The sequence below is a fragment of the Carassius carassius genome, chromosome 2 (assembly GCF_963082965.1).
Source record: "Carassius carassius chromosome 2, fCarCar2.1, whole genome shotgun sequence".
NCBI classification, from domain to species: domain Eukaryota; kingdom Metazoa; phylum Chordata; class Actinopteri; order Cypriniformes; family Cyprinidae; genus Carassius; species Carassius carassius.
The window spans coordinates 26,215,460-26,232,401 of record NC_081756.1 but is presented as its reverse complement, the minus strand read 5'-3'; the positions used below and the strand labels follow the sequence as shown (position 1 = coordinate 26,232,401).

Below are 16,942 nucleotides of genomic sequence, written 5' to 3'. Positions count from 1 at the left end.
GTCTTTTACACCATGCCCAAACCAGACAGAATAAGACAGGTTTCCATATAATAATTAAAGTTTAATATGCAGCTGTGGTAATCGCTGCTTAGGGCGAAAAAAAAACTAGTTTACATGAAGACAGGAATTAGTGTTTGGTTTGGACAAGGTGTTCAGAGGAACATGCTTTTGAACAAGAATGGCTTCTAGATCAAATATTACCACAGCTTACACAAACACAGACTGGATTTATATATTTTGCCATTGGTTTTTAGATTTTGTTTTAAGCAAATTCCCCGTGTGCACTTATAGTTGTGTCTCAGTGGCCATTAAAGACCACAGCACATGAGCTATATGTTCTGTATCCTATAAACACCATTTTGGAGGTTCAACCAATCCATTACAAGCTTCAGATAAAGTGTGGAAAATTGTAAAATGAAGCTTACACCTTTTGTATAGAAATGATTCTTTGTTGTTGTTAAATAAGTAAAAAGAACCAGGAATATATTTTCTAACCAATATATGTTGTATATCAAATTATAATTGCGCTTCCATTTTAGTCTTAACATGAATAATTGTGAAGATGTTGATGTGAGAGATGTATAATTACATTTTAATAAAATGACACCACCTGAAGTAATATTTGATGTGCAACAACATCTTTGCATCTTGTGAACCACAGCAACTCTAGTAGGCATATTTCCCCTTATTTCCATTAGAGTCTACATTACTTTCCTTCAGTCGGCCTGAGCTCACCAGTAATGATATTATATTATTGTCATTACTGGACACCTCTACATACTAAGAACGTGCCTTGCTTTCATCTTCACTGCTATTTCATTTTCTGTTCACTTATTTTCCTTTAGTCCTCTCCCAGTGTCCATCTCACTGATCTGTCATGTTGAATTAGACTGTGGAAGCACTCAAGGCCTCATACGTCTTGAATAGGACAGATGCAGCGCAGGTCACAGCCTCCACAAGACCCCGAGGCCCGGCCGCCCTAGCTAGTCACCGAGGTTAAAGTCAGCATGCATTTTGAAAATGAAAATGCCTCATTTGTTTTCTTATTATGAGGTTATGCTTCCATTGTGAATGTTTCGTGAATGGGTTATAGCTTGTTATTCCTAAGAAATAATGGTAGATGCTTTTATTACCGTCCATTCAGAGTTTCTATTTTATCAGGTCGTGATTCTCTGGGAATCAAACCCCATGAGCTTGTAAGGGTTAGTGCTATACTCTCCTCTGAGCTACGGGAACATACTTCTGTTAGAATAAATGTCAGTAAAGGTATTAAGCCCCATGTGATGACAATGACATACAATTTAAACAAACAGCAAAAAAAAAGGGAAATGAAATATACAGCCAGATGTTGAGAGCACCTTTAAAAGTTTTTGAAAGGATTAGAAATAAGCTACACATTAATTTATTTAAAAATAAATAATTGGGATTCAACATTTATTAAACGTTTGATGAAACCTTTCATTTCAGCCTGCATATAAAAAAATTTATCTTCATTTGTTACCACTTGAGCAGCACATTTTACTCTGTTTATGTATATATCTGGTCTAAGCCTTAGAAGTTCGCATATTTTAAAGTGGACATAGAAACGCAATGACTGGGTGTTTGTCGGACTACGGTCATTTGTTGCCATCGCGTGGTGATTCCGTGTAAATGACATATTATTCTGCTAGTGATGAACTACAACGGATTGCATATTAAAACATAGAATATGTTCTGACTAGCGGCGATTGTCTGGTTTGGACGCAATGTGTACAGCGCGGGGGATGGACCTCAGTTAATATAATCATGACAATCTGAGCACCTTCACTGTCTGTGACGAAAACGTCTGCCTATTAAAATCCAATCATTTCATTCTCATTCTGGAATATGTAAGGCCAGGGGGGACAATATAATGAAGATATTTCATGGATTGTTTAATGTTACATAATAGTTTTATTGTCAATGTAATGTGAAAAGACTAAAAATCGAAGAAAGCACATCATTTGTGCTAAAAAATTTGCCTATATTGCAACATCATGAGCTTAAGTTCGAGCTTGAGTTCGAGTCCCGGGCCGGCAGGAATTGTGGGTGGGGGGAGTGCATGTACAGTTCTCTCTCCACCCTCAATACCACGACTTAGGTGCCCTTGAGCAAGGCATCGAACCCCCAACTGCTCCCCGGGCGCCGCAGCATAAATGGCTGCCCACTGCTCCGGGTGTGTGCTCACAGTGTGTGTGTGTGTGTGTGTGTGTGTGTGTGTTCACTGCTCTGTGTGTGTGTGCATTTCGGATGGGTTAAATGCAGAGCACAAATTCTGAGTATGGGTCACTATACTTGGCTGAATGAATGTCACTTAAGTAGGATTGATAAAGATTCATTTCCAGAAGCACAAATATATATACGTTGTAATTTTAAAGTATCAAAAATGAAAACAATCAAAAATAAAAACAAATCCAATTAGAAATATTTATGAAATTGTATTATTTACAAGTCATAATTTTGTTATTATAATATACTGTTTTGAACCATTTGCTGTTGTGTTTGTAATGGTAACTGATTTTTTTTAATGTATCAAAACCGATCTAAATCAGTCAGTCTGACCCGTTCCATAACCATTAAAAAAAGGCATTTAAATACATATATATTTAATTTAATAATTTTCCGCGAATTTAAATTTGTAGATAGTAAAAAGTGAGATTTCAGTGACTTTTGACCACTGGACTATTTTGCTTCTCTGGCATCGTGACATTTTCCACACACAAGCGAAGGCGGCAGATTTCACAGCATTAGTTTTAAAGCATTAATTACACACGCAATAGTTTTGTCTGGATATATTATTTAAATGCCCATTTATCGCATTATTTAAACACTATTCGTCAAAAGTAAAGTTGCTGAATGTTAATATGAATGGAAGGATGGAAGGATGGGAGACGCCGCCATTTAGACTCGATTAGCCGTTGTCGTCGCTTGCTGGTGAAAGAACGGCAGCCGGGGGAATGGTCGGAGAGATGGCAGAGGGAAGTGATGTTTCAGGAAGTGAAATCGGAATGGAAGTAGGTGCCGGTGGCGGGGAAAATGAAAAAGATGGTATATGGCATACTCAGAAAGTTAGGCGAAAACGTAAAAAGACTAGAAAGTTAACTGAATCGTCTCAGTCTGATAAAGCTGAGGTACACAGTGCAGGAGAAGTAGAAGTAGCAACGGAGTTTAAAGTAGTTGTGAAATTGGTTAAAGAGGGCGAGTCGTTTAGTAAGTTGAATCCGGTTAAGCTTACAAAAGAGATTAACACACTGGTTGGAAAAGTGAAATGTGCAAAAGTCTTGCGGGACGGGTCTTTGTTAATCATCTGTAATGATGCCAAACACAAAGAGAGAGCACTCAGTTTGAGTAAAGTTTTGGGTGAAAATGTAAGTGGAAAATTGCTTGACAGTGGAAAGTATTTGCGTGGGGTCATTACAGGCATTCCACCTGAAGTCCCAGTCGAAGAAATTAAATCCAATGTATCGGGAGGGAAGGTTGTAGAAGTTAGACGACTAAAAATGAACAGAAATGGGGAAAGGAGTGATAGTTTTTCAGTCATGTTGAAGTTTGAAGAGAGGGTTCTACCAGATAAAGTCTGTGTTGGTTACATGAGTTATGGTGTTAGGCCGTTTATCCCTCCACCACTTCGATGTTTTAAATGTCAAAAGTTTGGACATGTCGCAGCAGTATGTAAGGGGAAGCAGAGGTGTGGGAGATGTGCCGGGGATCATGAATATGGGAAGTGTGAGGAAGGAGCTGCCTTGAAATGTTGTAACTGTGGAGGTGAGCATAGCTCAGCTTATAGGGGATGTACAGTTAGCAAAAGAGCTGAAGAAGTACAGAAGGTTAAAATCCAAACTGGGGTCTCATTTGCGGAAGCGGCTAGGAAAGTACCTGCTCAGCCAATTGTACAGGTGAACAAAACAATGGCTGTAGAGGCATGTAGTTCAGCTTGTCAAGGATGCAGTAAGATCAAAGAAGATACTCTTCTCATGAGAAAAGATAACTTTGTTTTGTTCATGGTAGAGATTATTAATTGTACTGCTCAAGCTGAAAGGAAGACGGAAAAAATTCAAATAATTGTAAAAGCAGCGCAGAAGTACCTCGGTTTTAAAAATACTAGCTGGGAATTAGTGGAAGAGAGATTAAATGAGAGTCAATTTTCATCCCAACCTCAAACATGGAGTGGTGTACCGTCTGTCTCATGATAATTATCCTCCAGTGGAATGCAAGAAGTCTCATTAGTAATGGTCAAGAGTTTAAGAAGTACATCTCTGATTTGGAAGATAGGCCCCATATAATATGTATTCAGGAGACATGGCTCAAACCTCAGTTAGATTTTATTATTCAAGGTTACACAGCAATAAGAAATGATAGGAAGGATAGACAAGGTGGGGGAGTAGCAACATTTGTTCAAGATGGTCTGAGGTATAAAGTTGAAAATATGGGGCAGGAATATGAATCAGTAGTTGTTAAAATCTGGATAGGTAATGATCAAGTTTCAGTGGTTAATTTTTATAATCCTAGTAAGAGGTTGAGTATTGAGGACCTAGGTGCTGTAAGTGGGCAGAGTCAAGGAAAGATAGTGTGGTGCGGTGATTTTAATTCTTATAATGTATTATGGGGAAGCCTGAATACAGATGCAAATGGTGTGATTATTGAGGAGTTCCTTGAATTGAATTCGCTTGTTTGCATTAATGATGGTAGAGGTACAAGATATGATTGTTGTAGAAACACAGAGAGTTATTTGGATTTAACATTTATATCGAGTGGAATGGCAGGTATTACATCATGGGAGGTGTTAAGTGAATTACCTATGGGTAGTGATCACTTCCCTATAATTGTAACAGTTGGAATTGATGTAATTAAAGAAGACGAAGTGCGGGTACCGAGATGGAGGTTAGATAAAGCCAACTGGGAATTATTTCAAGTTTTAGCTGAGAGGAAGTGTGGTGAATTAGATGAAAGGTGTTTGAAGGATGTGGAATTATTTAACTCTGAATTTGTGTCTAATATTCTTCAGGTGGCTGAGGTTTCAATCCCAAAGACTGGTGGAAGAGGAGTTAAAAAGTCTGTACCATGGTGGAATGAGCAGTGTAGTGCTGCAATTAAACAGAGAAGTAAGGCATTTAAGCAGGTAAGGAAGAATCATACACTTAAGGCTTTAGTCCAGTATAAGAGAGCACAGGCTGTTGTTAGAAGGACTGTTAGAGCTGCAAAAAAGGCTTTCTGGAGGGAATATTGTAATACTATTGGGAGAGAAACTAAGTTGTCAGATGTATGGGGAGTTGTTAGGAAAATGAATGGTGTAAAAAGGAATCATTCTATGCCTGTTTTGCTTTGTAATGGGCAGACTGCTGTTAGTAATAAAGAAAAAGCAGAGTTGTTGGTGGAGACTTTAGTTAAAGTACACAGTTCTGAGAAATTGTCAGATACTGTAAAGTGCTGTAGAGAGGAGGCTTTAGCTGAAAATCCAGGAGTTATTGTTCGGAAAAGAATCACAAGTCGGGATCTTGATATGCCTTTTTCAATTTTTGAATTGAAGAAGGCTGTCTATAATGTGAAACAATCTACACCTGGCAAGGATGGTATTTGCTACTCTATGCTTGGACATTTAACTGACAGATCTCTTAATGTTGTCCTGAAGCTTTTCAATCTGGTTTGGGAAACAGGAAGGATTCCTGGTGGGTGGAAACAGGCAGTTATAGTGCCAGTGCTGAAGCCTGGTAAGAGTGCAACTGACCCTTCTAATTACAGGCCCATTGCGCTTACCTCACAGTTAGGGAAAACGATGGAGAGAATAGTAACAGATAGGCTGACATATTATATGGAAAGTAAAAACTTGTTCTGTCCTTTTCAAAGTGGTTTTCGTAAGGGAAGAAATACGATGGATGCAATTTTATGTTTGGAGTCAGAAGTGAGAAAAGCCCAGACAAACAAAGAAATAGTGGTTGCTGTCCTCTTTGATATAGAGAAAGCTTACGATATGTTGTGGAAGGAGGGATTGTTGATGAAGTTTGAGAAACTTGGTATTGGAGGTAAGCTTTATAATTGGGTACTGGATTTTTTATTTGGAAGAGAAATTGAGGTTAGAGTTGGCACGGCATATTCTAGTACATATGCTGTAGAGAACGGTACACCGCAAGGGAGCGTCTGCAGTCCAGTACTTTTTAACATAATGATAAATGACATTTTTGATAGAATTGACGGAAGTATAGGCAAGTCTTTATATGCAGATGATGGAGCCCTTTGGGTGCGGGGACGTAATCTAAAGTACCTGGGAAAGAAGATGCAGGATGCAATTGTGGTGGTGGAGGAATGGGCTAATAAGTGGGGCTTCAGAATGTCTGTTACTAAAACTCAAGTTATTTGTTTTTCAAGACGACATAAAGACATTACATTAAAACTTTATGAACAAAAGTTGGAACAGGTGAGTGTTGTGAGGTTTTTGGGAGTTATATTTGACGAGAAACTTACCTGGAAGCAGCATATAGAGTATGTTCAAAGTAAGTGTAAAAAAGTTAATAATTTGTTGAGGTGTTTGTCTGGTCAGAACTGGGGAGCTGCAAGAGGAGCATTGTTGAGGATTTATCAGTCTCTCATGAGGTCTTCACTTGATTATGGCTGTTTATCATATATGGGAGCAGCTGAAAGTCACTTAATTAGGTTGGACAGAGAACAATCACAAGGGTTGCGTATTTGCTGTGGAGCTTTTAGAACGTCTCCTGTTGCTGCTTTGCAGGTTGAGTCTGGAGAACTTCCGATGCGGTTAAGGAGAGTTAAGCTAATGTATGCGTACTGGGTCAATCTCCAGGGTCATAGCTGTGTTCACCCAGCAAAAGCTGTGTTGCAGGATTGTTGGGAACATCAGAAGTCTAACTACTATAGCTTTGGGTGGATCGGAGATATTAAAGCCCAGAATGTAGGCCTGATGCAATTTAAGTTCAGTTCGACTGTACCATGTTCATCTATACCTCCATGGATGTTTGTTATGCCAGTAGTGGACTTGCAGCTACAACTGGCATTGAAAAAGGAAAGTAGCGGTACCCCAGAATGGCTTGTTGTTCAAAATTATTTTGAGCAGTTTAAAGAACACCTTGTACTGTATACTGATGGGTCTAAAGATCCCAACAATGGCAGAACAGGAGCGGCAGTGAGTATTCCACAGTATAACATCAAAATTAAAAGAAGAACATCTGACTATCTTTCAGTGTATACTGTGGAACTCACTGCCATTGTTTTAGCTCTTAATTGGTTGCTTATGAGTTGTATTGGGGGCATAAACAGAGCAGTAGTTGCCTCGGACAGTCAAGCTGCATTATTGAGCATAAAAACTGGAAAGTCATGCAGACTAGATCTATTATACAAAATATACCATATGTTGTTTCAGCTGCATAGTGAGAATGTTTGTGTTCAGTTTGTTTGGGTCCCTGCCCATGTAGGTGTTGATGGAAATGAAGAGGTGGATATTCTAGCTAAACAGGCCTTGAAATTGGATGTGGTTAACATCAATGTCCCTATGTGCAAAGCTGAAGGAAAATCTATTATTCAGGAAAAAGTGATTGGGATGTGGCAAGAGCAGTGGGATAGTAATGACACTGGCAGACATCTTTACTGTGTGCAAAGAAATGTGGGAGGGGGTAGATCTAGGGATGGAAGTCGGAGAGAAGAGGCAGTGTTGACACGTTTAAGGATTGGCCATTCAGGTCTCAATAGATCTTTGTTCCGTATAGGGAAACATCAGACAGGAGTTTGTGATTATTGCGGACAGCCAGAAACAGCTGAACATGTCCTAATAGAGTGTAATAATTACATGGAAGAGCGTAGTTGTTTAACATCAGTCCTATATAAAGAAGGGAAAGCGCTTACTTTAGTTAATCTATTAGGAGATGTATCTAAAAGTGTTAAAAATCAAGTTATGAGGTTTCTCAAAAATACGGGGTTGTTCTACCGAATTTAATATGTAAATATTTATATCATAGGAATGCGCATAGGTGAATAATTCCCTCTGACTATTCTCGACGACCACACTCATATCCGGTAGGTGGCGGTAAATGCACCTTAAGTTGGTCTGCCAACCGCCAGTTAAACTCTAAAAGAAGAAGAAGAAGAAGAAGAAGAAGAAGTTAATATGAATGATGTGTGTGATCACGAGGACATGTGCCAGTGCTGTGAGAGGAAGCGCGTGCGGATAGGTTAAAGTTGACGCTTCCGGCCGGTGTCTCTGTTCAGCTCTCCGCTTCCTGCAGAGTGCAGACGGTCCTTCTCTCCGCATAGCCATGTCTGACGTCTCCGATACCAAACTATACGACCTTCTCGGGGTCTCCCCCTCGGCCTCCGAGAACGAGCTGAAAAAGGTACGGGTTCATGTGTCTTGACTTTAATTTGGGCGCTCATTAGCGTTGTTTGAGAGAGTGACTCGACTGATTTGTGTGTGTGAGTCAGGAAGAGACCGAGAGAGGATTAGCAGGGAGCTAAAGCGGAGTTTGGCCTTGTGTCTATAGTTACCTGATCGACGGACAAAACCGGCGAGATGAAGTGTTGTTGTGGGATTCAATCAAGCATATCTGCTGTCTCTTTACACATCCACTCACCCGTGTATGTGTTTGATTCATGCCTTGGACTTTGACATTAAACGCAGGCATCATGTTTGTCTTCCTATGTGACGTTAGCTGAAAACACAGTTAGCATGGTCTCACCGTGTGGCCGGTGTGTAAGTGAGGCCTCGACGCAGGGCTTTTTCCTTTACACCTGTGACATAATGCCAAAGCGGTCACATGCACAACCAATTTGAAACCAGCTCAAACTAATCTGACGCATACGGCGGACTGTGGATATGTTTTATGTTCTTTGTCAATCACAGTTAGCAACGCTATGTGTTTAGCACAGAGGAGTTTCTGTCTGAAAGCTCGTTGAACTGATGGAAATATGAACATGACGCACAAACCAACTCCTTTAACGTCATTCTCAAATCTGGAGAGATATTTGCTGGAATATTCCGGAAGGTGTAACTCGTTTTACCTTTTGTTATGTTAGTGGTTTGATTGTGGAATGTTGTTTATGTACTGTATAGGTTGAATGTATTGTGTTGGATGCTTTCTGAAGTGAAACTAACTTTCTAAAACAAATACATTTCAGGCTTATCGGAAACTAGCAAAGGAGTATCACCCTGACAAAAACCCAAATGCTGGAGATAAAGTAAGATCATTTTATCATGATTTTTATCTGAATGTAGAGTATTTTGATGTAAGACATGTAGAAAGATAAAATGCTGTTAAATGAGTACGTTGTGGAGAGATTGATCATTTTGTGTACATTTGAGTTAAATTCTAATATGTAAAAGATTTAACGAATATTATGCTTTTAACATATTAGTTGTTATCATGGGTGTAAGGAATAAGGTCACTCACAAATTTCTTTACTCACCCTTCCAAACCAATAAGACTTTCACTTGTCTTCAAAATACTATTAAATATATTTTTAATAAAACCAGATATATTTATTTCTCTACATTTTAAAGTCAGTTCCACCAAAACGGACACTTTAAAAGTGCATAATTGGCTCAAAGTAACCCATGTGAATCATGAGGTCTAACCCTAAATGCATAAATTTTATTTTAATTTTAACCCAGTTTTTTTTAAAGAGGTAATCACTCTATATGATGAACAGATTTAATTTGGTCTTTTATTTGCCTATAAATACTGATTGGCACGCATGCATGGAGCACATTAAATGTTAAACATGCTTGATACACGTGAAAAAAAAATCACTAGATTTCTATGATCTTGCCTTTTATGAACTTTTTTTTGAAGCATCAAAGTTTTGGTGGACTGGAATCAGTTTGGTTAAAATGACTTGTTTCAAAGATTAATTTTATTAAATTACAATTTTCATTTATGAGTGTACAATCCATTTATTGCTTTAATACGTATTGTATTGTCTTAATGCCTCTCTTCAAATATTGCATCATCCCTTCCCTCCTTTTCCAGTTTAAAGAGATTAGCTTTGCTTATGAAGTACTGACTAACCCAGAGAAGAGGGACTTGTACGACCGTTATGGGGAGCAGGGTCTGCGAGAAGGTGGCTGTGGAGGAGGCGGGATGGATGACATCTTTTCCCATATCTTTGGCGGCGGTCTCTTCGGCTTCATGGGTGGACAGGGTCGGAGCAGGAACGGAGCGCGGCGGAGAGGGGAAGACATGGTCCACCCCCTGAAGTATGTGAAATCACAGGCTTTCACTATTAAAGAGATGCGTGTAGAAATGCTGATCTCTGCTGCCCTTTAGAAGTCAAGTCATAATGACCCATTTTTAGCTTCCTTCCTCATCCTCTCACTGTTGCCAAGCACATGTATAGCTTCATCTTAAGAAGCTTTAAATGTCACTGGTTTTATTTGGGGTTGCATCATGATATTCTGAAAGAACTTAGACGTTTATTTTTTTCCCAACAGGGTGTCTCTTGAAGACGTGTACAATGGAAAAACAACCAAATTACAGCTGAGCAAGAATGTTCTGTGTAGCACTTGTAATGGGTGAGTAAGGTTTGTTTCACATTATGGGTGTTTTCAGGACAATTAAGGAGAATGATCTCTGTAATGAGCATCTTAAGTTCTTTTCTCACCACACCCAATCATTTCAATACAAGCGTACATTTTGTGTAAGTTACTCTTGTTAAATCATGGCTTTTAAAGAGTTTGAAACTTGCCCTGGCTGAAGTGTGTATGTGCTGAAGTGTTTTTCTGTGTTTCTGCAGTCAAGGTGGGAAATCTGGTGCGGTCCAGAAGTGCACGGCCTGCAGGGGGCGGGGTATGCGCATTATCATCCGACAGCTGGCTCCTGGCATGGTCCAGCAGATGCAGTCCGTGTGCACTGATTGTAACGGTGAAGGTAAGGGACTGGGGTCTGAATGTACTTCATGAATGTCAGCCAGCATGTTCACGTGGAGGTAAGATTCGCTGCTGGTTTCTTCATGATCCAGGCGAGGTGATCAGTGAGAAGGATCGCTGCAAAAAGTGTGAGGGGAAGAAGGTGATTAAAGAGGTGAAGATTCTGGAAGTGCACGTGGATAAAGGTATGAAGCACGGACAGAAGATCACCTTCGGCGGCGAGGCTGACCAAGCACCTGGACAAGAACCCGGAGACATTGTCCTGGTCCTGCAAGAAAAAGAGCATGAGGTTTGTCAATGTTCAGAAACTTCACAGATTAAGTGAACAAGTGTTTCATATCTGGGCAAAATGCCTTTAAACTAGATTATTAGGAGTTTGTCTGAAACTGAATTTTTGCACAATGGCTGATACCAGTACTGTACAGTTATTTTGTCCATGTTTTAAAAGTGAAACATTAAAGCAACACTATGTAACTTTTTCTGTGTTCAAATTTGCTAAATGTATATGATGAGCGAGTACATCATAAATTAATCTACCAAACTGCTTTTTTGTCTAAATCCGAATCTCTACAGTACACTTATAAGTGCTCATGTTTTGGACTATTGTAGCCTGTTTGGGTCGTCACCGCTGTGGAGTAACGCATGCCTGCGTGAAGCTTCATAGACAAACTCTGAGAAGTAGCTCTGGTTGGAATGTTCTTCTGTGGGATGCGTGCAGTTCTGTTTATTAACCACTAGAGCGCCAAAATGTACAGTGTTGCTGTAACATTCATCTGTATTTGACTTGTTTTAACTTGTGTTATAAAGATAATGCATTAATATTAGAGGAAAACACCCCTCCATGTGCATGTACAATAATAGGCTCTTTGTTTATATACTGACTAACTACCAATTCTCTTGCATGAAAAACTTTTTTTCTTTCTTTTTTCTTGTCAAAGTACTACAATAAGGTCATGCTGTTTTTTCCATTGAGAAACCCTAAGTCTTTTTTTCAGAAAACAGGCAGTTACATGTTTTGCCTTCAGCAAACAAAGATTCCTTTGTCATTTGTCACTGCAGCATTCTTTCATTTTGTTCATTCTAAAATTCAGAGAATAAATGTGCAGTGTATAGCTTGGGGACAAGGGGTATCTTTAAAGAATGATTTAGTAGATTGGGACATAAATGTATAAATAGTGGAATGAACAGTTGAGTAGCCAATATATTGTACATAGCCAGTGTGAATAATGCTTTTAGCTGTGTGTGTGTGTGTGGTGTTTTGTAATTCATTTCTGTGAGCTGTATTCAAAACATGCATTAAAAAAAGTTACCCAGGAAGTTTAGAGCTCAAGCAGCCTTTGACTCTCTAATAAGTTTAATAACCAGCAAGTAACAAAGAACTTGTTCTGTAGCGTTTTGATTCAGCCATACAGACGATCGATCCGACTGCTGAGCTGCTGCAGATTGCAGTGACAGTGTGTCATGAACGTGCTGCTTTACAGGTTCTGCTCCCACCCTCCAAGTCCAGCGAGAGTCATGTCAGTTTCGGGCTGATATATCACAGAAGCATCAGTTTTTTTGTTTGTGTGTGTTTTTGTTTTTTTTTCTCTCTAATATGTTCTGTAAAGCTAAAATGTTTTTTTTTTTTTTTTTACTTTCAACAGACGTTCAGAAGAGAAGGCAAAGACTTGCACATGACCCATAAGATCGGCCTTGTTGAAGCACTTTGTGGTTTCCATTTCACATTGAAACACTTAGATGGTAGACAGATTGTGGTGAAATACCCAGCTGGCAAAGTCATTGAGCCAGGTGAGTCTTTTTGAAATGAGTTCTACGTGATTTCGTCACATGGTCTAAAACATGGTGTTGTCTTCACAGGTTCAGTCAGAGTTGTTCGAGGAGAGGGCATGCCACAGTACCGTAACCCCTTCGAGAAGGGGGACCTGTTCATCAAGTTTGACGTGCAGTTCCCAGACAACAACTGGTTAAGCCCAGAGAAGCTGTTGGTAAGACAAAGTACATTTGAAGTTTTTGAACAATATTATATTAGAATATCACTTACATTTAGTCATTTAGCAGATCCTTTATGCAAAGCGACTTACAATTGAGGACAAAGGAAGCAATCAAAATCAATGAGAGCAAAGATTTGCAAGTGCTATAACAAGTCTGTTATCCTAACACAGTACACATAGCAATATTGTCGGTATTGTTACTTATTAATAAGCAGGAACACATTTAATTTGATGGTGACAGTAAAGACAATAAAGTTATTATGTTACAAAAGCTGAACGCTCCGATATATCGTTCTTCGTTTCTGTGCAAAAAGTTGGAAAATGCTGAGTGACGGTGTACTGTCAAACTTTCCTACAAAAAATCTTGGAGCCAGTTTAAATTATTTTCTTAGTCTTCATTTATTTTATTAAACTGGATGCATTGTTTTTGTACTTTTTATAGTTTATGCGGTGTCATTATTTACTTTTTGATAAAAATAAAGGTTTATTATTGTACATTTGTTTGGCATTTCATTTATTGTAGACCTATACCCTTTAAATTTGCTTATTGAAAGAACCGCAGCAGCATGTTGCAACATTTATTTGAAACATGTATTTGGTACTTACTACTTTATATCTTTACTCTTTCTTTTCATGGCTTTGGAAGACCTGACTCGGATGTTTCTTTGTCGTTTTTTGCATAACTCCTGGTCATCGACACCAAGCTTCATTGCAATTTCTTTCTAGGAATCAAATGCTTTCTCTAAATCTTTAAATTCTGTCCACTAGCGATCGTACAGGTGCGGATATATTTGTGAAGCTCAACTGTTTCGAACTGATTATTTTCGAAATGATGTCATCAGTTCATTTTTGGATTTCGTTTGAAGTATATCGGGCATTTATAGAGGGGCCAGGATCAGGGGCTCCAGTGCTTTATCCAGATTTCCTTTTAACTTTTTTTTTTTTACATATTCCCATCCAGACTTGTAAACTATATCATGAAAAATCTTGTTTCTCGAATATGTGCACTTAAAAATGCATTATTACTGTTTTTACTGTATTATATGAAACAACTGCTGCTTTGAGCATGAAAGCATTGAAAACATTGAAAATGAAAATCTTACTTCAAATTGTTCAAAATCTATTCATTTTTTTTTTATATTTTCCTGAAAACAATAGGTTTTCTTTCCCCTAATATGTGCCTTGTTTTTTTTGTCAGGAGTTGGAGGACTTTTTGCCCACACGGGCCGATCCACCAGTCATCTCTGGAGACGCAGAGGAAGTGGACCTGCAGGAGTTTGTGAGCCAGAGCTCCTCTGGTGGTCACCGCCGTGAGGCATACAACGACAGCTCAGATGAGGAAGGAGGGCATCACGGTCCTGGCGTGCAGTGTGCCCATCAGTAAACCCCACTACAGCAAATATCTTGTCCGGCTACAACAGTGGGGATTAAAAAAAAGTTCTAGTTGCACAACAAACAGGTGTGTTTCTAATCTGATTCGGGGCTGCCTTAAAAGATGAGAATTACATACAGCCATTCCTTTCCACCCGATTCCCTTGTAGTAAACACACAGATGATCTAGTGACTCTTTCTTGCCCCTCATCCTCTCCCTGCGCCCTTTGGAGGCAACCCCACTTCAGAGAGAAAAGGGTAATTGCTAAGTACTTTGTAACTTTTTTTTTTTTTGGTCATTCACAAATTTAAATCTAATTTAAAACAGTTTTGGCCCTGGACTTGAGACCTTTTTTTGTTGTTGTTGTTGGAGAGCAATGACCTAACTGAAGAGGAGTTGAGAGATCCAAAAACAAAATACAAATGGGACATTATCACCAATCCATTTTTAGGTTTGTTTGTATCCGTGTGCAATTTTTACCACTTAATTTTATTTGTAGATTTTTTTTTTTTCTCTTTCTTCTGGAATTTTAATTGGAACGAGACTATAACATGTATAAAATAAGTGATTGTCATTTAAGCTTTGTATCAGCTGCTGTCACATTTGAGTTTTTTTTTTGTTTTGAAATAAAATCAATTGCCTATTTGTCAGCAATCCAGGTGCATGTTGAACATTTTGGTCCCTTCACTGATTGAAAGAGAGGTATGCATAGTGAAATGAGTGGAGGAAAAAGCACCTTTATTATAGGCCTATATCTTCTGTGAAAAAGTTTGAGTTGTTGAATAAAATGTCCTTCGATATCTCCGCAACATAATCCAAGTGTTTGCTTTATTTGGGGCTTGGTAGCTAGTTTTTACAGTTTTAGTGCCATGCCAACATTGAGCAATCCTGACTATTCAGTACATCGGTCACCTAAAGCAAGCTGGATCAAATGCAATTTACCTGCATTTCAATAGCAGTGGAGCTCACAGATGAAACCATGGATGTTAGCTCACTGAATATGGTGATCAATCCAATATTATCAGCATTTTACCATTTTCACTCTGGAATGTTTTTAGATGCTAAAGCTCAACAGATGTGAAATGTTTTCCTTCATGTGTTTCCTTCAGACAGGTCTATGTGTCGAATGGTAGTGTAGGGTTACACATAACATTATGTTCCCACTCCAAAAGCTCATGTTACTGCAGTTGGGTCATATCTGCACTGACAAAGCAGAGTAGTGTAGGAAACACCTGTGACCTAAAACCCTATGTAGAAATGATCTGGATTGCCTAGGACTGTCACGTGCTTTACCTCATACTTCCTGTGTTGGAGCCAAAGTTTTTGGGAATTTTAAATGACTGTATCACAGCAGTTCAATTGGCTCTGAAGAATACCAGAAGGCAGTACACGTTACCTGTACTGGCAATATTGACTAAAGTGTTTAACTGCTTTTAATGTAAACATGAACATTTACTAATACATAGCATTTTATTTCTGTGCTTTTTAAAATCATTTTTATTATTGTATGTTCTTGCTTTTAATCTGAATGCAGTGCTAAAAAATATTTGTTTGGCCAACATAAGACAAATACACTAGAGCAATTATCCTTGTTAAAAGAAAAACAAAACTGATGCAATGCACTTTAACAGTCTCCATAAGTTTAATATTCAATTGAAAATACTATATACAATGTTACCACTAGGCCAATTTTAAAAAATCAGTACAAAAAAAAAGTTGCTAATGCATGTAGGGAAAACTGGTTTCATTAAAAGTTCACAGGCTTGAATAAAGGCACCTCATATGAAGTGATGATTAATATCAAATAATGCAAGGTAGAATTAAAGTCCATGTAAAGCAAGATTAATTGTCTTCGGAGTTTGTCACATCACAGAAAAAAAATGTTATGAACCACCCAGCCAAATTTAAATTATAAAAAAAAAAAAAAATGGCAAGTACATAAAATAAGGTATATTTAAATCTTGGAGAGAAAAAAAAAGTTGAATTCTCTGCTCTCAAACTGATTATAACTGCCCTGGAGCCCCTGAGCATGGCCCCTCTCCTAACACTATAACACTGCTGCGCAGCCTCATTAATGTTTGACATCAGTGATGGGACGTTCAGAACATTTTACAGACTCGTGACATGACAGCATTGGATAGAGAAATTAATTTACAAGCTTCCTCATCATCATTATTATTATTTACTCTTACAGTTACTGCATTTCTGGTCTCAAATTGTAGCTTTTTACTTCTTAGTTTATAAATGTGTGAATTTCTGTCATGATGGTCATTTTCCATACACTGAATGTTGTAACAAAGGTAATAAAGAGTTGGTTATTATTATTAAGTCTCTTTCGGGCTGACTGCATAGGTTAATGCGTATGGGCCTGTCACATGATGAAGAACGACTGAAGAAACCCGAAGACTCATGAGATGAACTAATCAATTCTCTTTCTGGCTCACTGAAACAGATGAACTACTTCATTCAGTACAGAACCTATAGATTCTGACTGTACGAATCACTTCCCGAGTCACATTAAAGATTCGTTCAAAATGAAAGAATCGTTCAAGAACGAGCCATCACTATTTGACATTGAAGTATCGTGAGAGCGATTCGGAAGCATAACAGGTGTCGCTCTCTAGAGCTCCCATGGTACTCTGATGTCCTCCTACACCGGGGGTCTCTAAAGCTGTCGGAGGTCCACTCTGCAGG

General features: G+C 38.6%; 1 protein-coding gene across 1 annotated transcript; it reads left to right on the top strand.

Moving 5' to 3' along the window:
* Positions 1-8,190: 8,190 nt before the first annotated feature.
* On the top strand, positions 8,191-15,062 carry LOC132107668 (dnaJ homolog subfamily A member 2-like). The gene is made up of 9 exons (XM_059513795.1): positions 8,191-8,357; positions 9,139-9,198; positions 9,990-10,216; positions 10,451-10,531; positions 10,753-10,886; positions 10,978-11,174; positions 12,529-12,673; positions 12,743-12,870; positions 14,075-15,062. The coding sequence occupies exons 1-9, from the start codon at positions 8,280-8,282 to the stop codon at positions 14,258-14,260; spliced, it is 1,236 nt and encodes a 411-aa protein (XP_059369778.1). The 5' UTR covers positions 8,191-8,279; the 3' UTR covers positions 14,261-15,062.
* Positions 15,063-16,942: the final 1,880 nt, after the last annotated feature.

What these genes read in the sequence shown, in the direction of transcription:
- LOC132107668 (XM_059513795.1), top strand. Translation starts at nt 8,280, where the DNA reads ATGTCTGACGTCTCCGATACCAAACTATACGACCTTCTCGGGGTCTCC. An exon ending in CACTGATTGTAACGGTGAAG is followed by an intron (nt 10,887 to 10,977) that starts GTAAGGGACTGG and finishes TTCATGATCCAG; the next exon opens with GCGAGGTGATCAGTGAGAAG. An exon ending in TGCAAGAAAAAGAGCATGAG is followed by an intron (nt 11,175 to 12,528) that starts GTTTGTCAATGT and finishes TACTTTCAACAG; the next exon opens with ACGTTCAGAAGAGAAGGCAA.